This window comes from Pelodiscus sinensis, chromosome 5 (genome assembly GCF_052426305.1).
Source record: "Pelodiscus sinensis isolate ZL-2025 chromosome 5, ASM5242630v1, whole genome shotgun sequence".
In the NCBI taxonomy this organism is placed as follows: Eukaryota; Metazoa; Chordata; order Testudines; family Trionychidae; genus Pelodiscus; species Pelodiscus sinensis.
The window spans coordinates 65,144,101-65,171,995 of NC_143056.1; the positions used below are offsets into that span (position 1 = coordinate 65,144,101).

The following is a 27,895-nucleotide window of genomic DNA, read 5'->3' on the forward strand; positions in this document are numbered from 1 at the left end:
AATTACAAACATTATTAGAGGCACTGTCATATTCCTACATTTACCAGGACTGTCAGAAGCCACTGTTTGATTGCCAGGGTATAAATTAACTTTGATTTGAGTTAATATACCTGCATTTTCTTGACCTCTGGGAAGTCCCCTGGTGAGATATGGTGCTCTCGTTGCAGTTGGATATAGATTTCAGGTAACCTGCTGATCAGTTCCCTCTTCTTGGCCTCTTTTCCAAATACAGATGGCATTTCCTTCCTTAGATGGCTTATAATGTAAGCATGAACCTAGAAGAAACAGATGAGAATTGATACATTACTTTGCAGAGTCAATAATCTATGACAGTATTCCTCCTGACTACAAAAAGAAATGTGAAAAATAAGTTGGACACTAACACATTTTAGGAACAATATGCATCAATTATGAGCAATACAATAAAATTGACAACCTGCTGAGGTGAAGATGCTCTTGAGATGTAGGCAAATTTCATGCAGCTCACAGTTTGTGTTTGCGGAAATGTGAGTTAGCTATCATTTGCTGGCTTGTCCCAAGCCTTGTGATAGTTTTTGTAAAATAAGTAAGTGTTTCTTAAATTTACACCAAACAATACTTGAAAAATGGAATGCAACTAATGAGCAGCATAGCATGAATCGGTCAGTGCCAACAATAAGAGTGAAACAAGGATAGAAGAATTAGGCCACGATCCTGCAACAATGTTCCCCCATGCCCCACTTTTAAGTTTAACTGAAACAACTCCATCTGCCTTGCCAAATAAATTATTTTAGGACGAGAGGAAAAAATGTCCCACAGCAATCTAATCAATGTCAAGAGATAGGATAATTTAAGTGGAGTAAGTAAATGAATAGGAATCTGTGTCATTACAGAAGAGGGAGTGCATGATTTCTATATTTAGGCAGCCACAAAAAGATGGCAGAGCATGCCTCTTATGGTAATACCATTATTCTTTGACTGCCTTATGAAGCTCGAGAGGGGAAAGCAGAATTATTCCAACAAAAGGAAAGATATTTGTTTAGTATGAATCCTAAAACATATTGCTACTTAGTAGGGATATTAACACATATATGTTTAAATGATTAACCGATATACCTGGGCTTATCAATTAATCCAAACGACTACCCTCCACCCCCTCATATCAGAGGCAGCAGAGGGAGGAGGTGGGAGCCGGTGCCTGTGGGGAGACAGTTTTTATGCTGGTTCCCCTTACGTGCCAGTTCCTGCAGAACTGCCCCCATTCAGTGCCGGGGGCAGGCGGACTGGTTCCTCACAAGCACCAAATCCCATGCCATTGCCTGACCCTCTCCCCCACCCACTGCTGCACAGGGGGTAGCAGACGGAGCAGCTCCTGACCAAGGGAGAGGGCGAGTTTCCGACAGACAGAGGCTGCTCCAGCATCTCACGAAGCAGCCTTTGTCTGCGGCATGTTCAGGCTACTGCTAGCCCACGCTGTGGCTTCTGAATCAGAGGCTGCAACACAGGGCAGCAGGTGGGAGCCAGTCTGTGTAGAGAGCCAATTTTTAAACTGGGGGAATAAAAGGGAAGTGGGAACGAAAGGCTGCAGAAAGCAGCTGTGAAGAAAAAATAGGCATGTGAATACCATGGTGATAAGCACAGTACAAATACCTACATAGATACTACAGAACATGTTTTACAGCATTCTATACAAATCTTAAAAGGTTCCCCGTGAAGAAAAGGAATATGTTTGTATCTTTCTTGCTTCTAGAAGAGACATGAAAAGATTCTCCTACCCCACACTCCCATACTTTTCAAAGGAAATTATTTCTGCCTTTTTTGTTCTGTTTATCCCCACAGTTTGCTTGCAGGGATGTACAAGTATGCTTACCGGCTAACCAGTTAACTAGAGGGCCAGCTGGTGGGAGCAGGCTCCCCCTTCTGCCTATGGTGGCCCAGTTGGTAGGTCTCCAGCAGTCTGATGGGGCCAGAGCAGCTCCCACTGCCCACAGTCACAGCAAGTCAAGCAGAGCAGATCCCTCCCCATGGTCAGTGGTTAATCGGTTAAACAAATCGTTTTTATATCCCCATTTGCTTGTAGGGTTGCCAGATGGTTTAACCAAAAATACCAAACACTCCCCTCCCACCCTCCAAAAAAGAAAAAACACCGGGGAAAAAAATCTGTTGAGAAAAAGGGGGAGACCAAAGTTGTTAAGCAAAAAAAAAAAAAGACCCCAAGAGTTACTAAGAAACAGAGCATGGCCCCCTTTAAGAAACGCTTTTGAGGCTTTTTAGCCCTAACAGGTTGCTGGTGGCCATCTACCATCTTGTCTTCCTGCTCCAGCCCAGACAACTCCCCTGCAGAACCAGGTAAGCATACAGGATTTTCGCCTCCTGGCAGGGGGGAAAAAATTAGAAAATACCAGACATTTTAGGTGTCTGGCATTTTCTGAATTTTTTTTAACGGACAGGAGGCAAAAATACCGGACTGTACTGGACACCTGGCAACCTATTTGCTTGACAGTTTTATTGCCAGCTGAACTCCTAGAGATGATGCCACTTCAACTGCTAAGAAACTAAAATCTTGAACTTCTGAGAAGGGTTTTTAATCAGACTGTATAAAACTTGTGTGTTAGTTAATATCTATTTGGAATAGGTCCCATATGAAGAAAGGCTAAAGCGACTGCGACTTTTCAGTTTGGAAAAGAGGAGACTGAGGGGGGATATGATAGAGGTCTATAAAATCATGAGTGGTGTGGAGAGGGTGAATAAAGAAAAGTTATTCATTAGTTCCCATAACATAAGGACTAGATGACACCAAATTAAATTAATGGGTAGCAGGTTTAAAACTAGTAAGCAAAAGTTCTTCTTCACACAGCGCATAGTCAACCTGTGGAACTCCTTGCCAGAGGAGGCTGTGAAGGCTAGAACTATAACAGAGTTTAAAGAGAAGCTAGATAAATTCATAGAGGTTAGGTCCATAAAAGGCTATTAGCCAGGGGGTACGAATGGTGTCCCTGGCCTCTGTTTGTCAGAGGTTGGAGATGGATGGCACAAGACAAATCGCATGATCACTGTCTTCAGTCCACCCCCTCTGGGGCACTTGATGCTGGCAGACAGGTTACTGAGCTAGATGGACCTTTGGTCTGACCCAGTACGGCCATTCTTATGTTCTTATTTAATTCAAACTTTGGACAGACACTTGGGAGAAAGTACTTTATGCTTAAGATTCAGACAGCACTGCTCCTTTGTCTGAGAATTGAGACAGCTCCCAATTCTTTGACTCTCTGACTAAAACAGAAACAAGACTTGATATTCCTGAGTTCTAAGAATTAAAGTAACTCACCTTCTCTTTCTTTACACATTATAAATAATAAAAAATAGCAGTAAATGTTTTTCTTTTGGTAGGCCACTTTTGGCATAGCTGCTTTAGATGGAAGATTTACATCTATGTTTGTACTAATTAATTTTTTAAAAGCCTGGTTTTTGGTCCACATGACAAAAATATTACAGGAATGGGCCTAAAAGCAAACTGAAAACCAAACATGCCTGCATAGACCATTCTGTTTTGTTTTATGTTACCTTGCAATCACATAAAGAAAAAGTCACCTGTAAGATTGCACGGAATCCCTTCCTACCAAGATAGAGGAGACATACCTGACTGAATTAGCATAAAAGCCTAAACACGACCATTAATTTTTTGAAGTCTTACAAACAGAGAGAGCATTGTTTATAAAATGCCTGCAATTCTATAAATGTATCAATACAGAGAACACCATGACTGTTACATTATCAAATTGGTGAGACCTATTTCTTATAGCATGGGGGAAGAGTTAGTGTATATTACTCACAATGTGTCTATTTCTATTATTTAAACTAGCATGCCATTACTGAGAAAGAGTCTGATACAAGGAATACTAATGCTGAAATACAAGACATCTCTAAGTACTTCACAGAGGAGAACTGCAAGAATCAGCTACATAATTACTAAGGGAGGGAGAATAAGAGTGAAGAATTGTAGAAATACTACTACTAGGGTTTTATTTGAAATATTTTTGCTCCTTTGGCTTCATTTTTATAATCTTAAATGTGATCAATTCACTATTCCATCAAGATCTAACGGAAGAATCATTATAATGGAGGTCTGTGGACAGCTAACTGTATTCCTCTAATTACCAACAGACCATGACAGATCAATGCTGTTCCTGCACATAAAAACAAACAAAAAATATTCATTTACACATGTTGCCATATGTTTGTGTTAAAATTTTTGTACAGATGGAGGAATGCAGAAAAACTTAAGATGACGCTTCCTTTATACAAATTCTAGATCAGTAGGTTCCCGAGGCCCTACGGGGAAGTAAGACTAGGATCTCTGTATCCTTCCAAGAATGTCGTAGGCAACCCCATCCTGTAAAAATAAACATATTATATAAAAATATAAACAATTTCAATTTGAATAGCAAGCCAGCCTCATGAGGGATGACGATGCAGGGCAGCCAAACCCGAAAGGATACTGAACTGCCGATTCCTCTTCTTTCAGCAAGAAAAATTTCCAGAATAGGCACCTGGAATGTGCGAACAATGTGGGAAGTAGGTAAGACAGCCCAGGTAGTAAGAGAAATGAACAAGTACAAGCTAAACATCATGGGAATTAGTGAGACAAGATGGGTACAGTCAGGTAAGGTACAAGTTTCATCAGGGGAAATAGTGCTCTACTCAGGCCATGAAGAGGAAAATGCACCACATATGGAGGGGGTTGCACTCTTGCTGTCACCAGAGGCACATAAAGCTCTTATACCATGGGAACCTGCAGGGCCAAGAAGTATCCTTGCAACATTCAGGACCATAAACAGGAAAATTAATATGCACATCTTTCAGTGTTATGCACCGACAAATGATAAAGAGGAATGAATAAAAGAAGAATTTTATAACAGACTACAGCATGTGCTTGACAAGACAAAACCAAAGACATCGTAGTCATGGGCAATTTTAATGCCAAAGTAGGAGATGATAACACAGGATATGAAGAGACTATGGGGAAGCATGGGCTAGGAGTTATGAATGAAAATGGAGCAATGTTTGCTAACTTTTGTGCAGTTAACCAACTTATTCTAGGAGGAAATGTTTTTCCACATAAGAACATCTATAAAACAACATGGATATCCCCCAATTATCAAACACAGAATCAGATCAACCACTTCTGCATTAATCAACAATTTAGATGATCCTTTCAGGATATTAAAGACAGGGCCGGTCCGAGCCATTTTGGCACCCCGGGCCCGGGTGCGCGGTGCTGCCCCCAGCGCATGCGCGGGCCTACCCAGGGTGCGCGGGCCTGCCCATCCCCGGGGCGCACGGCACATGCATGGGCCGGTTACGGCCACTGGCGCACAGCCCGGGGTCCACCCCCAGGGCGCATGGCGCATGCGCTGCCTAGCCCAGTCCGGCCAACGCTGCTGGCGCACGTGTCGGGCCATGCAGGGCCCCGTGGCTGTGGGGGGAAGGGCGCTGCTGGCCGGCACTGCAGGAGCCGGGCATGCAGCGCCTGATGGCAGCTATAAGGGACGCTGCGCATCTCTTACAGCTGCCATCAGGCGCCCCCCATCGGTTGGCACCCCGGGTAGCTGCCCACCTCGCCCACCCCTCAGTCCAGCTGTGGTTAAAGTATACAGAGGAGCTGATGTGGCCCCAGATCACCATCCAAATTGAAGCTAAAACTACGAAAGAACAGGACACCAAATTATAACGTAGGATTTTTAAAATATCAGGTAAAGAAAGAAATGTTCTGTATCATGCTTAACAATAAATATCAAGCACTGGAACATCTAGATAAAAATTTAAGCACTGACAGCCAGCGGCAACAAATAAAAGACAGTACATGTGAAGAAGTCTTAGGCAAAATAGAACATCAACACAGAGAGTGCATATCAGTGGAAACATTTAGGAGGATTGAAGAGAGGAGAGAGAACCAGAACTTTCAAAATTACAGCCCAAGAGAACTACACAAATGCCAACAAAGGGGTTAAAAAGAGCAGATAAGAAAAATTATATTGACAACCTGGCAAAAGACTATGAGGAAGCAGCAGTTACAAGAAACATGAAAGGTCTGAACGATTCAAACAAGAAACTCTCAGGAAAATATTTACAACATAACCGACCCATCAAGGATAAAATGGGGAGAAAGATTGCAAATGTAGAAAATCAGATGGAAAGATGGGTAGAATATTTTAGCAAACTTCTAAACAGACCAGTTCCAAAAGATTCCCCAGAAATCCAGCCAGCTGAAGACGACCTTTTTGTCACTTGTAGCAAGCCAAGTAAAGAAGAGATAAAGGAAGCAATTTGACTTCTTAGAAGTGGGAAAGCTGCAGGTCCTGATGGAATACCAGTAGAAGCTATAAAGGTGGACACAGATAAATCAACAGAAATACTCCACAGTTTTATTGGTAATTTTTGGGAAAAGGAAGAATTACTGAGAAACTGGAGAGAAAGATATTTAGTAAAATTGCCAAAGAAAGGTGACCTACAAGAATGCACGAATTATACAGGAATCATTCTTTCATCGTGCCAGGCAAAGTATTAAACAGGGTAATCCTAGAAAGACTCAAGAAAACTATAGATTCCAAGCTAAGAGATGAACAAGCAGGCTTTCATCAAAATAGATCTTGTATAGTTCAGATACCCACATTACACATAATTATTGAACAATGTTTAGAATGGAATTTTTCTTTGTATAACAACTTTGTGGACTATGAAAAAGCGTTTGACAGCTCGGATAGGGAAATGTTGTGGAAATTATTACAGCACTATGGGATCCATCAGAAGCTCATAAATCTCATAAAAAAGACCTATGAAGATATGAGCCGTACGGTCTTGCATGAGGGTCAACTTACAGAACCCTCAGAATAAAGTCTAGTGTTCGGCAAGGTTGTCTGCTATCCCCCTTCCTCTTTCTTTTGGCTGTTGATTGGATCATGAGAGAAACTACAGCTAATGAGAGGAATGGAATCCAGTGGACCCTGTTTATACAGCTTGATGACCTAGCTCTTCTGTCACATAAGCAACTTCAAATGCAAAATAACAGTGAAGCCGGACAAGATTTCACAGCAGATGGGACTGAAGATCCATGAGGGGGAAGACCAAGATCATGAAAGTGAATGCAGCAAATAACAGCAGTCCAATTGTCCTGAGAGGAACGACACTGGAGGAAGTTGATACCTTCACTTATTTAGGTAGCATTGTAAATAAAATGGGAGGTACTGACAAAGATATTAAGACCAGAATACAGAAGGCAAGAGGTTTTATTATTTTGAGGAACATATGGTATTCAAGAGAGATCAAGCTACAAACCAAAATAAGGATCTTCAGCACAAATGTAAAATCAGTACTTCTATATGGCTCAGAATCATGACAAACAACAAGGACAAACCTCAAAAGATTGCACATTTTTATTAATAAATGCTTGCATAAGATCATTGGCCTGAAGTGGTCTGACAAGGTTACAAACATTAGCTTATGGGAAAGAGAAGGGCAATGCCCAGAAGAGAAGACATTTTGAGAAGATGGCGATAGATTGAACATACGCTGAGGAAGCCACCAACTAGCATTACTAGATAATCCCTATCCTGGAACCACAGGGAAAAAGGGGAAGAGGAAGGCCAAAGAATAGCTGGAGAAGAGACCTGGATGTGAATGTGAGGAAAACGGGCAAAAGCTGGAGAGAATTACAAAAGGTGGCACAAGACAGAGAGGCTTGGAAAGAAACTGTTGATGGCCTATGCTCCCATAGGAGCCAAGGGCAAAGAAGAAGGAGGAAAGGAGAAATGGATAATGCACACTTCCAACATAATACGCATTTAAAACAGACCTCCAGGATTTTAAAAATGTATAAAGCATCAAGAAAACATACGGAACTATACATTTGAAATGAACAATTATTGCAAACCTGTACTTTTATTTCAACTGATTTCAGTTCCATAAATATCACGTTTTATAATAGAATAATGTTTTCCATGTTCAAAATATTTTATAACTAAATACCCAATATAGCCTTGGATTGAGACATATTACACTACTGTTGCTTGTTCTGTGCACAAGTAGCTGACTTCTCTTTCTGTGATTGTTAGTTCAGTATAGGTTGGACCTCCCTCGTCCAGCACCCTTGGGACTTGACTGGTCCTGGATAAGGGATTTTTACAGAAGTCATTTCAGGTACCCTGATACCTGCCCCTTTCCTGGCTCCCTCCCCCCTCCAGCCAGCTGAGCCACGCGCCGGCTCCTGGTGCCCACCCAGCTGAGCTGCGTGCTGGCTCCCTGTCCCCCGCTCATAGCCCAACTGACCCATGTGCTGGCTCCTGGGCCCACACCCCCAGGCAACATACCAGGACACACTGATCCTAGAACACCCATGGTCATGCTGGACCATGGATGTTGCCGGACCAGAAAATACGGATTTTAAAGGTGCAACATGTACATACAGTAAACACAAATTTCACTTAAAAATTCAACTTTATCCATTTTTATTTTGTATTTAAAAGGACTTCTGTTGCTTGAAAGTCATCTGCTTCTGATGCTTCTCAGTAATTTACCATGGAAGGTATGACAGGTTGGACCTCCCTGATCCAGAACCCTCGGCACCTGACCGGTCCCGAATGAGGGGATTTGCCAGACCAGGGGAGGACTCTCTCATCATAGCCCGTGTTGCCCTGCTGCACCTGGCTAGAGCTCCAGCCCAGCCTCACTGCTGTCTGCCTGGCCGGGGCTCCCCAGGCAGGAGCTCCACAGCTGGGGCTGGAGTGCTGGGGCTGCTGCTGCCGGCCAGAGCTTCGTGGCTGGGGTTGGAGCTCTACCAGATATGCTAAACTTTAGTACAGGCAGTCCCCGACTTATGTCAGATCCGCACTTACGAACGGGCCTTTTCTCGCCCCAGAGCTCACGGGCGGCGGGTCGCCACCCGTGTCCTCCGGGGCGAGAAAAGCTTCTCCCGGTCTCCCTGGTCTGCTGGGGGAGGGGGGGGTCTAGCGGCTTTGCTGGACCCCCCCCCAGCAGACCAGGGGGACAGGAGCAACGCCGCGGAGCATGCCCGCAGCGGGACAGCCTGGGCGCGCTTGGGCTGTCCCGCCGCGGGTGCGCTCCGCGGCTTTGCTCCTGTCCCCCTGGTCTGCTGGGGGGGGGGTGCAGCTAGTGCCCCCCCAGCAGACCAGCCTTTTCTTGCCTACCCCTGGGGTAGAGCAGCTGGGGGCTGCCAGGTTGGTACCGCAGCGCCGCTCCGGACCAACCCGGCAGCACCCCAGCTGCTCTGCCCCAGCCGTCCTGATTCAGCCGCTGTTGGTCAGTTTCAGCAGCGGCTGAATCAGGACGCCTGGGGTAGAGCAGCTGGGGTGCTGCTGGGTTGCTCCAGTAGCGCCGAGGAGCCGCGCTACTGGAGCAACCCAGCAGCACCCCAGCTGCTCTGCCCCAGGCATCCCCAACTCAGCCGCTGCTGAAACTGACCAGTGGCTGACTACAGGAAGCCCGAGGCAGAGTTGCTCTGCCCCAGGCTTCCTGGAATCAGCCGCTGATCAGTTTCAGCAGCAGCTGACTTGGGGACGCCTGGGTTTCTTAAGTTGAATCTGTATGTAAGTCAGAACTGGCATCCAGATTCAGCCGCGGTTGAAACTGATCAGTTTCAGCAGCAGCTGACGCCAGTTCTGACTTACATACAGATTCAACTTAAGAACAAACCTACAGTCCCTATCTTGTACGTAACCCGGGGACTGCCTGTATATCTTTTGTGCTTTGGCAAATATCCCAGAGAATGTGCTTCCATGATGCTGATGCTTGTTAAAAAAATACAAAGTGTTAATTAAATTTGTGACAACTCCATGGAGGAGTATCACATATCTCTTGCTCTGTGTTCTACCCACATTCTGCCATGTATTTCACAGCAGATTTGACAATACATGAAGCAGGTACCAAGGAGAGATTTTTTTAATGATATTTACAGCACCAGACCCCAACGTTTAAGAATCTGAAGGGCCATCCAAAATTTCAGAGGGACGAGGTGTGGAGAATACTTTCAGCAGTCTTAAAAGAGCAACATTCCAATGTGGAAGCTACAGAACCTGAATTACCAAAAAAGAAAATCAACTTTCTGCTGGTGGCATCTGATTCAGATGATGAAAATAAACATGCATCGGACCACACTGTTTTGGATTGTTATCAAAGAATAACCATTTGCAGTATAGACACACGTTCTCTAGAATGGTGGTTGAAACTTGAAGAAACATACAAATCTTTTAGTGCATCTGGCACTTAAATATTATGCAATGCTGGCTATAACAATGCCATGCAAGCAACTGGTATCACAAAAAAGAAGCAAGCAACATTATTTCCTGCAAATTGTCTGTCTGAGTGGACAAGAAGTAGGACCACGTGGACTTATAGGCTCTGAAGTTTTACACTCTTAATTTTTAATGCAGTTATTTTTCAAATAGAAGTCTACATTTGTATATTCAACTTTATATGATAAAATGATTGAACTACAGTACTTGCAATGGGGAAATTGAAAAATACTATTTCTTTTGTTCTTATAGTGCAAATACCGGTAATCAAAACAAAGCGAACACTGTACACTTCATATTCTGTTTTGTAATTTAAAAGATATTTGAAAAGGTGGAAAATATCCAAAATACTTATATAAATGGTAATCTATTGTTGTTTAACAGCATGACTAATCTTTTTTTTTTAAATTATGCGATTAATTAATTGCTTGACAGTCATAGTAATAAGAATGTTCACACAGGATGTTAGACTAACATAACTAGTTATTGGTTCAAATTCACCTTATCTAACACAGATTACAATTTACCCATACAGACAAGCCCCATCAGCTGAATGTGTGGCCCAGAAATTGTTAATAAATAGCAAATTTCTTCTTCAATAATTTCAAAGTTATTTGATTCTTCTTCCCTCCCATTTTTCAGTAAAAAAAACCTTTCAAATTATTTAGATATTGAGATTTAGAAAAGGAAAGATGCTAATTATTCAACCTTCCTTAGGGCTTTGAAGACAAGCAGAATATCCAACTACTATTGCTAGTATTCTGTCTGGAATTTTAATACTATACAATAAAGGAAGTCTACTAAGGAAGAGAAGGAAATATTTAGAGGAAACCATTTAAAACATAGCAATTGAAGTTTCTCCCGGTTGGGCCTGGACAGGAAAGGGCAGCAGAAGCTAGTGTCATTAAGTGGGGATTTTGAAGATTTAGTGTAAGTAATAATACAGAAAGCTTTTAAAATGATAAACAAGTAATCTGTTGAGGATTCCAAGAACTTCACAAATAAGTTGTCAGTTTGAAGGAGAGAGGCCTAACAAAAATAAGTACACATTTTCAAAAGGCAATCTAAATAAAAATCAAATATTCCCTACCCTATATATAGGGACATAAATCAAGAAGGAAGAATTTACCTGATTAGCACATGCAAATACTATTTTACATGGTTTAAAGACAGAGGGCAATATTGGTAGGGAATCTGTACTGAAAGGACCTCTTAGAACTCAGTTCTTCCCTGGTCTGTCAGACTCGGATTTCTTCTGGAAACAAAGTGAAGCCCGTCTTTAGCCAAGTATGTGGGAGATGATGGGCTTGGAATACAGGTGGTTTAATCTGGGGATATTACTTTTATGGTTGGGTTGTTTCGCACAACAGTGATATATAGGCTAAGTAAATTACTGCTTTTAACATATGTGAAGTTTTTAAAGTGTATGTGTGTGCATGCACAAGTGTGAGTAGATGTGCTATAAAAAAAATCAAAATAAATTTTAATTAAGAAGTTACTTCCCAATGGCAATTGTGATCTTTGGTCCAGGAACCACAAGTGAGGTGAAGGTGATTCACTTGGCACTTTGATGAAGGGGAATCTTGTTTTGTTCGGTCATCATCTGCTCTGGCTAGGAGCTGTTGATGAGTTCAAGGGAGTACATACGAATAGCCCTAATGGTTCAGACCAATGGGTCCATTTAGTCCCGTGTTCTGTCTCTGAGGTTGGGCAGTGCCACATGTTTCTGGTCATTGGAAATTTAGGGACTCCTACAACATGGAATTGTGCCTCTCACCATTTTAACTAATGGCCATTGATGGACCTGTCCTCCATGAACCTAATTTTTTTTTTATGAACAGTTATACTTTAGACTTCCATAAAATCCCATGATAATGAGTTCCACAGGTTGACTATGCACTGTGTGGAGAATTATTTCCTTTGTTTGGTTTTAAACCTGCTGCCTATAGATTTCATCTGATGACTCCTAGTTCTTGTATTCTGAGAAGGGGTAAATTACACTTCCTAGTCACTTTCTCCACATCATTCATGATTTTATAAAGCTCTACCATATCCTTAATTAGCCATCTTAGCAGTATGAAGTACTTCTTACTAGAAAGAGGAGGGTTCTTTTAAAGTCTCTTTTAAAAGATGGAAAAAGTAGCATCCTAAAACACATTACTTTTCCTTCTATGTGCTTCCAGAAGGTCTACTGATCAGCATATCACATTACTATCTATCTCCAACACAAAATGTAGTAAACTTTTCCTTTAACTGAATGGAGGGGGAAAGATGTGACAGGAGAGAGTAAGAATGATGAAACAAATGTAAAAGAGATTGGTCATTGAAAATAAAGTTGGTTCTTTTCCTATCTTACCTTTGCAAGTCTTGCCCTCTTAATGAGGTCATTGAGTTTCCGCACAGCTGCCTTCTGTGGGAGACTTTTGATGTCTTGGAAGAGATCCTGGGCTTCCACCTCAAAGAGCCTACGGTTCTCCGTATTTTGAAGAGGTTGGGACCAAAAAGAACCAATGTAGACTCGCAACACTTCTGGAGTGTTGATCACCTTTCCGAGGGACCACATGAGTGCACCATAGACCCTCATCAACTGCTGAGTGTCTACTTGATCAGCCTTGTTCAGCACCACTCTAATCTTGTCATCCTGGCCTCGGAATGATTTAATAGCTTCTGAAAATTCATCAGAAATATCCAGCTTATGGGCATCAAAGAGGAGGATGATGCGGTCAACCCGTTCAGCAAACCACTGGAGGACTTGGCAGAAGTCATAGCCTGAAGAGAGAGAATACACCATTGGAGATCACTACACTGATAACTCTTTATTAAGGATTGTTTAAAGGATCAACATGTAACTCAGTAGTAGCAGAGAGAGAAGATTTGAATTCTAAACTCAATTCTTAACCCTCATCTCAGTCTTTGGATTAGCAGCAGGCTGGGTACACCCTAGGAACAAAGGATTGCACTGTAACACTTTGTAGTCCATTAAGGAGTTCACATCACAATAATTTTACCCATTCCAAGGATGGCTTTAAGGGCAGAGTGGGTTACAGTGAAGAAAAATGAGTGGTGATCCTTAATGCTATCTGGGACACAGAACAAAAGGAAATTTAAAGCAAAAATATTTCAAAACTTCTTGCAGAGTTTACAACACTTGTTGATGGCCTGGCAATAATCCACCTCACTGTCATATGACAAACAGTACTTCAGAAATTCCTCCAGAAATGAAATACTCAATCTGCAGAAGGAGTTTGTGATGTGGCATTGGATTTGGCCTGACTGATTCATCTTACTTGAGTGAGGAGCGGGTGAACTAGTAGCCAGTTTTCCATCCAGGTCCAGCCTCTAAAATGAAGGACAGTCAAATCCAAGGATAATGGTAAGGAAACCTGAACAGAATCTTGAATTCAGCATCCAGCTCACCATTAAACTCTGATTTTTTACCTTCAGATATTTCACGGTATTAAATGGTTCTCTTTCATTTACTTATGATCATAGTTATCCTCAAAGTATTAAATATCCCTTCTGCATAGATAAGCAAATGATCCTTATCTTTTTACTGTGTTGTTATCCCTTCTCTATATTATTAATTTCTTATCTCTATGAAGCAGGTAACACAAAAGGGAGAAATGGTATCCATTGCAAAAGTCATTTCATTCTTCCTGAAATAATACCTACTTAGCAGTGTTTCCTATAAGCTATGCACTTGTGCGACTACTCAGGAGAAACTCCAATGCTGTCCAACTGATTTGCAGAGTGCCAACAGTAAGATTTTTTGTTTCTGGTGGCGTACATTCTTACATCCCTCAGTGCACATACAATTTATTCCACACGTGGATGGATGAAAATGTTAGAGGGAACATTGCTAACATCCACAGCATGGCTGAAGATGTTGGCCATCTGTAAAAAACTTCAGTAAATAGTCACAAGAAAAATAAATGCACTGAATCATTAGCTGTGATGCTTCCAAAATGCCTGCTATGAGCAGTCAACCAGCCAATGCTTTCCAAGAGGAAAGTGGCTACAGGCAGTGTTTAGGCACTCAAAGATTTACATGGAAACATTTAAGTGCCAAATCTCTAAATGTATTTTAGAGTGTCTGTCTGTCTCTGTGAGTTCATATGTTCAAGAACGCCTCCGAAATGGTAACAGCTAGAGCCATCACATTAAGTATGCATCTTCCTCTTCTCCTAAAACATAAAACAAGGTCGGGTTTGGAGGTGCCAGGACAATCAGAAGCCCTGGGAAAAGGACAGTTTTCCATACCATGCAAAGGGAGTGCTGGAACGCACTCTGAGTGTGGCCACTGGGAGTAGCAAGCCTGCTGGTGAGAGCTATTTCCTGCAGAGTGTCCATTGGGGGCGGCCATACCACCCAGGGAATGGCCAACAGGGCTAGGGCTTTTCCATCTTAACTGCCCCCCCCTGCTCCAGACCCTTTCCCCCACTTCCCAGTCCTTGGCCGCAGGCCCCAAGCAGGCTGAAGGGTGGAAAACAGGGCTCAGGCGGGCTGGAGGGAATGGCCTGGGCTGGGGGGAGAGAACAGATGCTGGACGGCCTCAAAGAGTGGGACAGAACAGGCCATGGGCAGCCTGGGGAGAAGGAGGGGGAGAAGAGGTCCTGGGCAGGGGTGCTGGGGGAGAAAGAACATGCCTTGGCCCCCAGCCTCCCACACCTTTCCCCCTATACATTCCTAAGGCCCTGCTTTGAAGGACCCGGGCAACGCCGAGTAAAGTCTGCTAGTTCTGCCATAAAGCACATAGCAGTTGCATCAGTGGGCAGAGTTTGGCCTTACGTCTGTTATTTAAATTATGACGTCCTTAAATTTGAAAAGTACCTAGTATAGGAAACCAAAAACTAGAAGCTCTAAAATCTTCCAAATGTTTGCCCTCTAATCTAATTCCATTAGAAATCCAGCACACTCATGCAAAAATAAGATATTAGAACTATGCTAAGAAACCTTTACTGAGCTCAAACCAGATGCTGTATTATATATATTACATGCTATATTTCATTACAATTAGTTGCATCTTTTCACTTACTCTAAATCAATTTTTTTTAGCAGAACCAGATGCAAAAGTTTAGGTATTTTTTAGAGTTGTAATTATTTCAAGGTGCAAAAGAAACAATTTTCTGCCTCCCTCCACTGTACACACTTTCTAAAACCCTTGGTGCCTTAAGTATCCACCTGAACCCCAGTGAAACCTAGGCTTTATCTACATGTCTACGTTTAAAACCTAGCCGCAGCAGCGCTTTGACATGGCAGTATGCTCCTGGCACCAATGCTGGGAGAGCATTCTCCCAGATCAGTAAGCAAGCTACCTCTATAAGGGGAGTAGCTAACAGTGCTGGGAGTTCGGGGTGGGGAGCGATTTTTTCACACTTCTAAACAAGAAAGTTACAGTGCAGTAAAGTGGCAGTGTAGACAATCCCTAATTTGCAACAGATGGAGTACAGTTGCTAACATCAAGGATTGGCCTCTGAGTGCTACACCAACAAAAAAGCAATTGTATCGTCAGAGATTGCTGGAAACATAGGATAAACTTATTTTACATCACAGGTGATTTGTGGTAGCATTCAGGAGGAGCACTGCTCCCTTATACTCCTCCTAAAACTCTAATTGATACAAGGGGTGTCCCCACACACCCTTCCCTGGGCCTCCTCTTACAGACACCAGTCACCACTGTTTTACATATACGTCATGGTTCAACAATATCAGGCAGCCAAGATTTTTTTTATACTATGTCTGCTTCCTCATTTCATGTTAACTTAAGCAGTAAACTGTTGATGGCAATCCAGGAAGAGCTACTAAATGTGTTTTGTTGTCACTTAAATGGAAGCTACTCCAGTGCCCCACATCCTTCCTTCCTTTATACTTATTTTCTTTTCAGATTCTGTTGGCAACAAACACAACAGGTCTGAAATAGCTCAGCAAACATCACAACTTCTGGCATATGGCAAGATGCCCACAGTATACAACTCTTCCCCACCCCCACTTCATATGGCTATGTATTTACATATTCTGCCTCAAATCTCCTGCAAATTTAATGAGAGACTAGATAGCATAAAAAGTTTATGGAATCTATGCTTGTTTATAATGGCAGGACAATTGTGTATTCAAATAAAACTAGCTCTGAAAAGTGCCCAGAACCTAACCTTGGAAAGTGGAATGTAAATTTTTCTCTCTTTTCAAAGTTCGCTTAATAGCTTCCATTTTAAATTACAGTTTCTACATTGGATTTTAATAAGTCAACAAGGGATTAATTTTACTTATTTCCAGTAATATAGTAAGACCTGTCAAGTCTTTCTTGCAATTATGTTTGCATATGTTTATAGATAAACCACTCAACAAATGCTTCATAGAAAAAGAATAAAATCTTTAACTCTATGTTCTTAAAGCAAAGAATAGATTTCCTTCTGTAGTGCACATACACACACAAAATATTACGATGGTGGAAGGTTGTTGCTCACCATGTTGTCAGAACACAACCAAATTTTTTTTTCAGGAATGTCACTGAATTAATCAGACTGCCAATGTGACTGTTAATACTTATGACAGTGGATAGAGATCTCAGACTAGCCATCAGATGGTATTAAATTTCACTTAGCAACCTGAACAAGTACGATACTTTCCCATCTAAGTAATTAACTTATTGAGGGGAGGGGAATCTTGGTTTCACAAGGGAAAAAAGTTTAAAAAAGGAAAAGTAGGAAGAAACTGAAAAACAAAAAAAGTTGTTAAACTCCTAAATTTTGAAATAATGAGAAGAAAAGTGACTCTTCAAAAAAAAAAAAAAAAAAAAAAAAAAAACCAGCACTATGGGTGGGGAGATTTCCTGTTACGGAATGTGTGCTACTAAACAGTCAGTCAGTCAACAATCAGCTCAGAAACAAAAGGAAATGGCAGTTCCTATAGAGGATGAACTGGCATCTAATTTTAGTTATAAGCAGTTGGTAAGATAAAATGCCAGTAATATATTATCTAAGGTTTGGGCTGAAGACACAGAAATAAAGCATGATTAATTAGGTCTATATAGTCAGTAATCTATTATATAATTGAGAGTTTGTCTGCCTGTCTGTTCATTTGTTCAAGAATTATTCCCCAAACTGTTAAAGCTAGGACCACCAAATTCAGTGTATATAAGCGTATGTCTACTCTACCACCCTAGTTCGAACTAGGGTGGTTAATGTAGGCAACCGGAGTTGCAAATGAAGCCCGGGATTTGAATTTCCTGGGCTTCATTTGCATATTGCCGGGCACCGCCATTTTTAAATGTCCGCTAGTTCGGACTCCGTGCCCGCGGCTACACGCGGCACGAATTAGGTAGTTCGGATTAGACCTCCTATCAACTAATTGATGGAAATTCCATTGACTACTTGATTAATCAAAATTTAACATTCCTAATCAGCAGGGCTCGACAAATTATACAATCTACTCGCTCGTGGCGAATAGATTGTAACCCGGAAGAGCCGGGTTCTGCGATGGACAGCACAGCTGGTGAGCGGGGCTCACCGTGGTTCGGCGAGCCCTGCTAATCAGCATGGGCAATGCTTACTCCTAAAGGTTTTAAAATACAACTTTTTTTTAAAACAAAGTCAGGAACAAGCATAAAGCATCTCTCAGTAGCTTTAATTCTCACACAACTAGCAAAACAAATAAACTTTCACTAACTTTCAGAAAGAAAAAATGTGAGGAGTCATGCCCTGAGTGACAAGAAGTTAATTTTCATTGCCCGAGGACAGTCTCCATAATCCACAAAGTGTACTCAGTTTGTTAATACATTTTAGATACAAATTCAAGAATACTCTTGAATCTTAGTACACAACTGAAAATTGTTTAACAAGTGTATATATAGTTTAATATCTGTTAAACTATTTTCCCAATAAGGTTTTTTTTTAACCTTTCTCTTTTAAGAAGCAGTTCACAAAGTCCTTGAGCTGCACTGAGTCACAAGTCTGTTCTGCATAAAACCAAATATTTACCCACGTTTGACAATACCATACTCAAAACACACCCAACAGCAGCTGTATTTGAACTGATTGAGCAGTCATTATATCACACATTGTGGCATGTATCTGAACATTCAGTACTGCACCCTCCTGTTTCCCTCACCAGCTCCAAGTCCTTTCCTGGCTCCCAAAACCAGTCACCTTGTGCAACCAGTCCTACCCTATCTTCCCTCCACCCCCTGCTGCAGCACTCAAATCCTGCCTCTCCTCCCCCAGCTCTCAGTCTTCTTGCTCAGCAAGCCCCAGTTTCCCTCCCTCCCTCTAGTCCCTGTCTCTCTAGATGCCTTGTTGAAATCTACATTCTAATCAGATGGGTTCTTCTTCCAAGCTGCCTGGTGACCGACAGAAGAGTAATCAAGACTGCAAAGGAAAAATACTTTCTGTTGTCAGTGCCAGTGAATGATCCCCAGCCCACAGCAGCCATTACTGGTAAAGTCTGGCTTTGCCCTGTTGCCCTGGGCTGGAGGGAACATGTTCAATCACTCTGTGGGGATGATGCAAGTGCAGTATAGACAACTCCAGGAGCTAAGAGAGGATTAATCTTGCTCAATCACTTTACTGGGATGGTGCACACTTAGTCTGGTCAGCACTAGAAGAGAAGCTTTAAGAGACATAAGCATGCTCAATGATCACAAAAATCTTCAGGAATTTGAGCTGCTAAAATCGGTAAGAGTCTACTGTGCACGTGCAAACTATCATTTGTTAAGGCCTTTAACTTGGCCAAATGTAGGTGGATTTCTCACTGGGGCAGCAAAAGGCACATCCCTGACACGAATCTAGCCTCCCTGCCAAATTTCAAGAGCCAGGTCCATAATGCTTCTTTTTTAAATTAAAATATTTTGTTGTATTTGAGCACAATAAAAAAACCACCCACTATGAATGGAACATTGATCTTAATCTCTACAACTAACCCAAAAAACATTGATTGCAATCAACTTTATATCCTTTGTTTGGCACAAAGACCCCAAAAGAAATAATTCACACATAGGTCTCCTTCATAATAATTGAACTGCACCATTACCAAACCACTGGAGCAAGTCCTCAAGAGAGATTAGCAGAACCAGATTCACAATGCAGGAGACCAGGTCAATAGAGATAACAGTTATTTTGACTGCTTCAACTCACCTCTACTGAGGCGCTGTTTCTCTCCGGAAAGAATTCCAGGACTATCAATGATGCTGATGCTCTTCAAAACTTCATTAGGTAACTGAGCACACATGAACCTGCAAGGAAGGAGGAAAAAGTTACTTAAAGCAGCTCTAGCTCTTGAGTAGATTGCCTGTATAAATGCCCCCACTCTGGAGTGCATATTCTCATAAACAGAACATGCAAAGCATGTTTGTAAAGCAGTGAACACTGGGGTCTCAATATTGCTTACTACAGTAAACTTCCGATAATCCGGCATCTTTAGGACCTAGGGGGTGCCGGATTATCAGATTTGCCGGACTATCGGAAGGAGGGGCTATAAGGGGCCTGGGGCGGGGGGATGCCACCCCAGACCCCTCATAGCCCCCCCTTCCGATAGTACGGCTCTGCCCTAGGCATCCCTGATTCAGCCGCTGCTGATCAGTTTCAGCAGCGGCTGAATCGGGGACTCCTGCAGCAGAGCAGCTGGGGTGCTGCCGGGTTGGTCCCGCAGCGCCACTCCTCAGCGCTACTGGACCAACCCGGTAGCCCCCCAGCTGCTCTGCCCCAGGTGTCCTCAAGTCAGCCGCTGCTGATACTGATCAGCGGCTGACTCCAGGAAGCACTGGTCAGTTTCAGCAGTGGCTGAATCAGGACGCCTGGGGCAGAGCAGCTGGGGGGCTGCCGGGTTGGTCCCACAGCGCCGAGGAGCGGCGCTACTGGACCAACCCAGCAGCACCCCAGCTGCTCTACCCCAGGTGTCCCCAAGTCAGCCGCTGCTGATACTTATCAACGGCTGACTCCAGGAAGCCCGAGGCAGAGCTGCTCTACCCCGGGCTTCCTGGAGTCAGCCGCTGGTCAGTTTCAACAGTGGCTGAATCCAGATGCCTGGGACAGAGCAGCTGGGGCGCTGCTGGTTTGGTCTGGTAGCGCCAACCCTTGGTGCTGTGGGACCAACCCGGCAGCACCCCAGCTGCTCTGTGCCAGTTGTCCCCAAGTCAGCCGCTGCTGATACTGATCAACGGCTGACTCCAGGAAGCCCGAGGCAGAGCAGCTCTGCCTTGGGCTTCCTGGAATCAGCCGCTGGTCAGTTTCAGCAGCGGCTGAATTGGGGACAACTGGGGTGCTGCCGGGTTGGGTCCCACAGCCCTGAGGGGCAGCGCTACGGGACCTACCCGGCAGCACTCCAGCTGCTCTGCCCCCGGCTTCCCCGATTCAGCCACTGGTCAGTTTTAGCAGCGGCTGAATCGGGGAAGCTGGGGGCAGAGCAACTCCAATGGTCCGGCTGCCCGGAGCACTTCCGGGTTCCTAATGGTACCAGACCATCAGGAGTGCCAGACCAACAGAGTTTTACTGTACAAATATTCAATCAAGAAATTTTTAAAAAGAATACATTTGGTGTTCATTTAATTTGCCTTTAGATTTCTAAGCCCTTAAAGTACACTTCATTCACATTTTCTGGCTTTTTTTCTGCAGCATATTAGAGCCAGAAACTTTCATTTTAAAATTATCATATATTCTTACATAAATACTTCCCTTGAAGAGCTGAGGTTGTACTAAAAATACCAAGGATGGCAACAATGGGTCACACATTTGCCATGTCAAGAAACCAAATGCTTGGTGCAAAGTTACTGCATATAAACAACTATGGCTTCAGTTCCTTTCCACTTAGTAAAAATTCTAGAGATTCTAAAAATCTGAAGAAGGCAGGTTTTGACAGAAATATCAAATCTATAATAAACTGTCAAATCAAGAGAGTAGTGCAACTTAAACATACACATAGAACTCCAAGGACCAGCCTTATATACACCATTGTGATAGAAATTGCTCGGGCACGGTGCTTTTGACTTAGAAAAACATGTTTTAAGACCTTTAGATATTATATTATCTGCAGATTCATAACAGGCTTGGATGTAAAATATGAGCCACTTTGACACTTTTGAAGTGTTAGCTTTTCCTTTAGATTTACTATCTCTATATGTCATGAATAGCATAAGAAGAATTAACTTAGCTAAGCAGCTTCGGGGGTAGCCGTGTTAGTCTGTACAGAAAAAAAACAACAAATGGTCTAGTAGCACTTTATAGACTAACAAAATATGTAGATGGCATCATGAGCTTTCGTGGGCACAGCCCACTTCTTCAGATGACTGGAGTCTAGAGAAAAATTGCTCTCTACTGTTCTGTATACAATTCATGGCTCTTTAACAAAACATAGTACAACCAAAGTCAAAATGTGTTTGCAGGCAGTCAACTGCAGACATTTCAAGTCCGGATGGAGAATATGTTCCTGCTCCTAAGAAAGAAGATCTTGAAGATCGATCCAGGAGAACTGGAAGGACTCAGTTAGAAGCTATCAACAAAAAACTCAAGCCTTGTCTTATTTTCTACGTGACCTCTGGTCACCTGAAGAAGTGGGCTGTGCCCACGAAAGCTCATGATATCATCTACAGTACTTATCTAAGCAGTAATTAAGAGTTCTATAACAACTGAATAGTGAAGCCTTTCCCCCTTTGGAAAAATGTATAATGTAGAGGAATAAAATATAGATAGGATAATTGTTTCAAAGGGGAAAAATCATCTGTAAAGCTTTAGGCAGAAATGTAGCAAATTTGTAGGAACATCTTATCTTTCTGAACACTGTACGGTGAGTCAGCCAATAGGCCTTAGATCTCATTAACTCTCATGGCTGACATTAATGATATCAAGTCTCAGAGGGGTATCCATGTTAGTCTGAAACTTTAAAAACAACAAGTAGTCTTGTGGCACCTTAGAGATTAAGTCTCTAAGGTGCCACAGGACTACTCATTATTAATGATATCAGTATTCTTCAGCAGAGAGCACAGTGACCATTCTCTCAAAATTCAAAAAGTAGTGCTCTGAACTTGGCAAATAGTAGATTCAAGTTCCAAGAAAACGCTGCTTCAGACAGCAGATGCTTGAAGAAGGAAAACCTCTGAACAGATATATAAGATGATATAGCCAAGTAATGAAATTTGTACCTAAAGACCAAACTAGCCTATGATAGTAAATAGTCTGGGATGGAGGCAGATGCTAAAACAATTTTCTTCTGAGCAGTCTAGAAAAAGATTGCTCTCTACTGTACTGTATACAATTCATGGCTCTTTAACAAAACATGCTACAACCAAAGTCAAAATGTGTTTGCAGGCAGTCAGTTGCAGAAATTTCAAGTCCAGATGGAGAATATGCTCCTGCTCCTAAGAAAGAAGATCTTGAAGCTTGATCCAGGAGAACTGGAAGGACTCAGTTAGAAGCTATCAAAAAAACTCAAGCCTTGTCTTATTTTCTACGTGACCTTTGGAAGTAACGATATTTGGGAGAATACACAGAGAAACTCCTTGCTTGTGCCCATTAAAAGGCATCACTTAGGAAATCAATCTGTTGTATTTGCCATCACTTCTGATTCAGAAAGACACAATCACCTTGACTTTCCAATAGCACAAGTAAATATCTCAGCATCTCCTATAATTACAGTACTATAGACTACAAAAGAGTACTAAATATAGCAAATGCTACAAACAGTAAAGTAGTCTTATCTACTTAAATAAAGGTTTTAAAAGTTTATGCACTGCTTTTGAAAGGTCATTGAGAAGGCACTATTAAAAAGCAATGCTTTTCACTTCCAACTACAGAGATAATAAAGGAAACAATGCACTAAAAAGCACAGAACTAGCCAGATTGAGGAAAAATACTACACAGGCACCAAAAGAAAAGAAAATACAAAAATGTAACTATACATTTGTGGCGGGGCCGCCCCGCCACTCCCGGAGCCGGCCGCAGCACGGGCTTACCCCGACCGCCGCGAGGCGCGATTCGGGACGGCCGGCAGACGCCGCCCAGGGGAGCGGCGTCCACCCAGCCCGGCGCGGGGCCTGACGTCACCCCCGCGACGGGGCCAGGCGGCGCGCACAAAGGACGTCGGGGGAGACGTCATCCCCCGGTGTCGGGCGGAAGATTTAAACGCCTGGCCGCCCGGCCAGGGGGAGGGAGGCGAGCAGGGAGATCGGGAGACCCCCGGAGGTCCGTGGGGAAGTGGATACTGGCGCCCCTGGGTGAGGTAAAACCCCGGGGGCCAGCGAGGAGGAGGGACTTGGGAAAGAGGGAGAAGTGACCCAGAGCTGGGCCGCGGAACCCGAGAGCGGGGGAGTTTAGGGTTCGCAACACCCCCCCCGTTACTGGCTAGGACGAGCGTCCTGGCTTTAGGGCCCTGGGTCGGGATCCGGAGTGAGGGCGGGCCCGGACCCCGTCCCTCTCACCCTTTCCCAAAAGAGTGGTCATTGGGGCCACGGTCGCGTTGTGCGGGATCGGCGCGGCGCGGCGAGCATAGTAAAATTAAAGGTCTTTAATTAGAAAACTTAGCGTGTCTGGCGTCAAACCAGTCAGGAAAGGGGGACCCCCCCCCCTATTTCCCCCTTCCTCCGGGACGGAGGCGTAACACGTGGTGGAGAATGTGGGCACGGGGCCCCGAAACAGGGGCCTAGGGGGGACGGTAAGCGACATTAACGGGGGTTTGACTCGTAGACGAGATGGTACCCAACCGGATCATAGAGTGGTGGACCGAGATGCAAAAGGTGCAACAGCAACAGCAGATGCAGGCCCTGCAACAGCTGCTGAACCAGTTGCAAGAACGTCAGGAGCAGGCGGCCAGGGAGTCACGGGGCGCGACCATGGGGACCGTGGCCGGAACGCCGGGAGCGGACGAGGAGAGCGGAGCACGGCTGCCCATACGATTGACAAAACTGGGACCGGACGATGACCCGGAGGCCTTCTTGGTCACATTCGAGCGGGTGGCTACCGCGGCCAGGTGGCCACAGGAACATTGGGCGACCTTGTTGGCGCCCTACCTGTCAGGACCCGCCCAGCTGGCCTACCGCGGGATGTCGGCATGAGACGCCTTGTGCTATTATAAAGTAAAAGAAGCAGTCCTCGACCAGTTAGGCGTGACCCCAGAGACCCACCGACGGAGGTTTCGGGAGGCCAGGTACGACCCACAGGAGCGACCGCGAGCGGTGGCACAAAGGGTGAAGGAGACGGGTACGCGGTGGCTTGAACCCGAAAATAAGACGGGGACACAGGTGGCCGACATGGTCATCTTAGAACAATACATTCGGATACTCCCCACGGAAGGGCAGCTGTGGGTACGTCGTCATCTCCCCGAAACCCTAGACGAAGCCGTGACTCTGATGGAGCACTTCTTAGCCGCGGAGGGGATAGAGGGAAAGCCGGCCGGCGGGCCGCCACGGGAACCCAGAAAGGGTGAGCCACCCCCGGCGAAACTAGCCGCACCCCTACGGAGCGGGGAAGGTCGAAGAGGCCCCTTAGGACCCCTACCGGAGAGGAGGCTGGCACCACGGTGGAGCCGACCCCCAACGGAGCCGAGAGTCGACCGGGCGACCGAGACCGGACCAGGGGTTCCACCACCGGAGGGTGTGCCCAAAGTGGTGTGTTACCAATGCGGCCAGGAGGGCCATTACAAACGGGACTGCACAATGATGGACTGTACCTTCGGCCAGAGGCGCGGAGCCACAAGCACCGCACAGGTAACCAGGAAACTGTGGGTCGAGGGGCGCCCCGTGGAGGCAATATTAGACTCCGGGTGCGGGCAGACCATAGTCCGGAGGGACGTAATATACCCAAGGCAGGCTAAGGGCCCCACCATAGCACTCCGGTGTGTCCACGGGGATGTCCACCACTACGCCACGATGCGCGTACGGATCAGGGATGGGGAGTTAGAGGAGGATTGTATAGTGGCGGTAGGCCCCAAGTTGGCATACCCGCTACTGGTGGGGCGGGATTGGCCGGGACTAAAAAGACTCTTAAGCCAGTGGAGTGAGGCCTTGCCAGCTGAACGAGAAAGGGATGCCGAACACGGGACACTGGTAGCCCAAGGGGACGAGGAACAGGCAGAACCGGGGCACCCAGAGGAAGCGGAAGGGACCCCAGCGACCGTCCGCCTGGAGGTGGAGGAGGGAGACTTCCTTACGCAGCAACGGGAAGACCCCACCCTGCAGACGGCCTGGGCCCAGATTCAAACAACGGAGACCCCCCCAGCCGGACGGATCGACGCGCCAACCCAGAGGACCACGCTTTGAGGTGAAGGGGGACCGATTATACCGGGTAGCAGAGGGAGAGCTCCCCGGGGAGGAATGGTGGCAGCTCCTGGTACCGTGACCTTATCGGTGGAAGGTCCTAGAGCTGGCCCATGAGCACCCGTGGTCAGGACACTTAGGGGCGGAAAAAACCCAGCAGAGGGTGTTACAACGGTTTTACTGGCCAGGAGTATACCAGGAGATTAAGGACTTCTGCAGCTTGTGTCCACAGTGCCAGAAGACGTCCACCAGTCGGGTACCCCCGGCGCCGTTAGTCCCCCTCCCCGTAGTAGGGACCCCCTTCGAGCGGGTCGCACTAGACTTGGTAGGGCCCCTCGAGAAATCCGCACGGGGGCATAGCTTCATTTTGGTTATCGTGGACTATGCGACACGCTGGCCGGAGGCCATACCCCTAAAAAGGGCCACAGCCCCCGTGATAGCCGAGGCGCTGGTAAAGCTGTTCTCATGGGTCGGCTTACCCAAGGAACTGCTAACCGACCAAGGGACGAATTTGACGTCCAAGTAATGGTGGACTTATGTAAGGCATTGCAGATCCGGAAGATTCGAACTTTGGTGTACCACCCGCAGACCGATGGCCTAGTGGAACGTTTTAACCGCACCCTGAAGGGGATGTTGAGGAAATTTGCGCAGGACGACCCCCGCGAGTGGGACAAACTCCTTCCAGCTTTGATGTTCGCGGTGCGAGAAGTTCCCCAGTCGTCCTTGGGATACTCGCCGTTCGAGTTACTGTACGGGCGACGGCCTCGAGGCATCCTAGACCTGGTAAGGGAAGGCTGGGAGGCCGACAACTCCACCGCGCTCGGGACAGCCCAGTACGTAGGCAAGTTGAAGAGGACCCTGCATGAGTTGGCAGAATGGGCCCAAGGGAACCTGAAAAGGTCACAAGACCGACAGAAAGAGAACTATGATAGGAAGGCCCAGGTACGGGAGTTCGAGCCTGGGGACCAAGTCCTCTTATTACTGCCCAGCGGGGAGTCGAAACTGTTAGCCCACTGGCAGGGACCCTTCCGAGTGCTGAGGAGGGTGGGGCCTGTCGACTATGAGGTCCGAGTAAATAGGAATCGGGTAGAGGCACAAATCTACCATGTTAACTTGTTAAAGAAATGGAACCCCCGAGAGGCCCTCTTAGTAGAACCCCGGTCAACCGACATCAAGTTTGGCCCCTGGGGAGAACCCGAGGTCAGGCTCGATGGGATACAGGTCGGAGAAGACCTCTCCCGCGCACAGCGCGAACAGTTACGGGACCTCCTGGAGGGGTTCAGGGAGGTGCTGACAAGTCGCCCCGGGCAAACTACCCTAGTGCAACACGAAATTAGGACGGAGCCGGGTAAGGTGGTACGGGATAGTATGCGCCCGTTCCCCCAGAAACTGTGGGGTACGGTAAAAGAGGAGCTCCAAGTTATGCTAGAATGGGGAGTGATACAGGAATCCCATAGCGAGTGGCGGAGCCCCATTGTCCTGGTGCCTAAACCCAACGGGTCCATTAGGTTTTGTATAGATTTTAGAAAGGTGAACGCCATATCCCGCTTCGACGCCTATCCCATGCCTCGGATAGACGAACTGCTGGACCGCCTAGGAGGGGCCGTATATCTGTCAACATTAGACCTGACGAAAGGCTACTGGCAGATCCCCCTGGCAGCAGAAGCACAGGTAAAGACGGCGTTCGCCACCCCCTTCGGATTATACCAGTTTACGAAGATGCCGTTCGGACTACATGGGGCAGCCGCGACATTTCAGAGGCTGATGAATCGCGTCTTGAAAGATCACCAGAACTACGCCGCCGCCTATATCGACGACATCATCGTGTTCAGTAATTCCTGGGAAGAACACCTGGAACACCTGACAGCGATATTGGCAACCATACAACAGGCAGACCTAACAGCCAACCCAAAAAAATGTCAGTTTGGGAAATCCGAGGTCTCGTACCTGGGGTACACAGTGGGGAAGGGGAAGCTCAGGCCCCTGATAGACAAAGTTCAGGCCATGCGCGAATACCCCACGCCCACCACGAAAAGACGGGTAAGACAATTTCTCGGCTTGGCAGGGTATTATAGACGATTCATATCTAATTTTGCGTCGATAGCCGCCCCTCTTACAGATCTCACCCGAAAAGGACAACCCGACCGGGTAAGATGGACACCGGAGTGTGAGACAGCCTTCCAGGAACTAAAAGGGCGGTTGGTACGCGCGCCAGTGCTGGCACAACCAAACTTTGATAAACCCTTCGTACTACAGACGGACGCGTCAGAGGCCGGATTGGGGGCTGTCTTGACCCAGGAGGAGGGGGGCGAGGGTCATCCTATCTTATATTTGAGCCGCAAGTTATTCCCTCGGGAGAAGGGGTATGCGACAATAG

The 27,895-nt window shown here is 45.3% G+C and overlaps 1 protein-coding gene across 1 annotated transcript in view; it reads right to left on the minus strand.

The window, feature by feature from the left end:
- EHD4 (EH domain containing 4) overlaps window positions 1–27,895 on the minus strand; it is a 64,624-nt gene that overhangs the window by 12,673 nt on the left and 24,056 nt on the right. Inside the window, exons 3-5 of the mRNA XM_075927200.2 lie at window positions 19,412–19,509; window positions 12,640–13,052; window positions 111–275 (exon numbers count right to left, since the gene is read on the minus strand). Of these exons, the coding sequence (XP_075783315.1) occupies window positions 111–275; window positions 12,640–13,052; window positions 19,412–19,509 (676 nt within the window). The remainder of the gene's footprint in view (window positions 1–110; window positions 276–12,639; window positions 13,053–19,411; window positions 19,510–27,895) is intronic.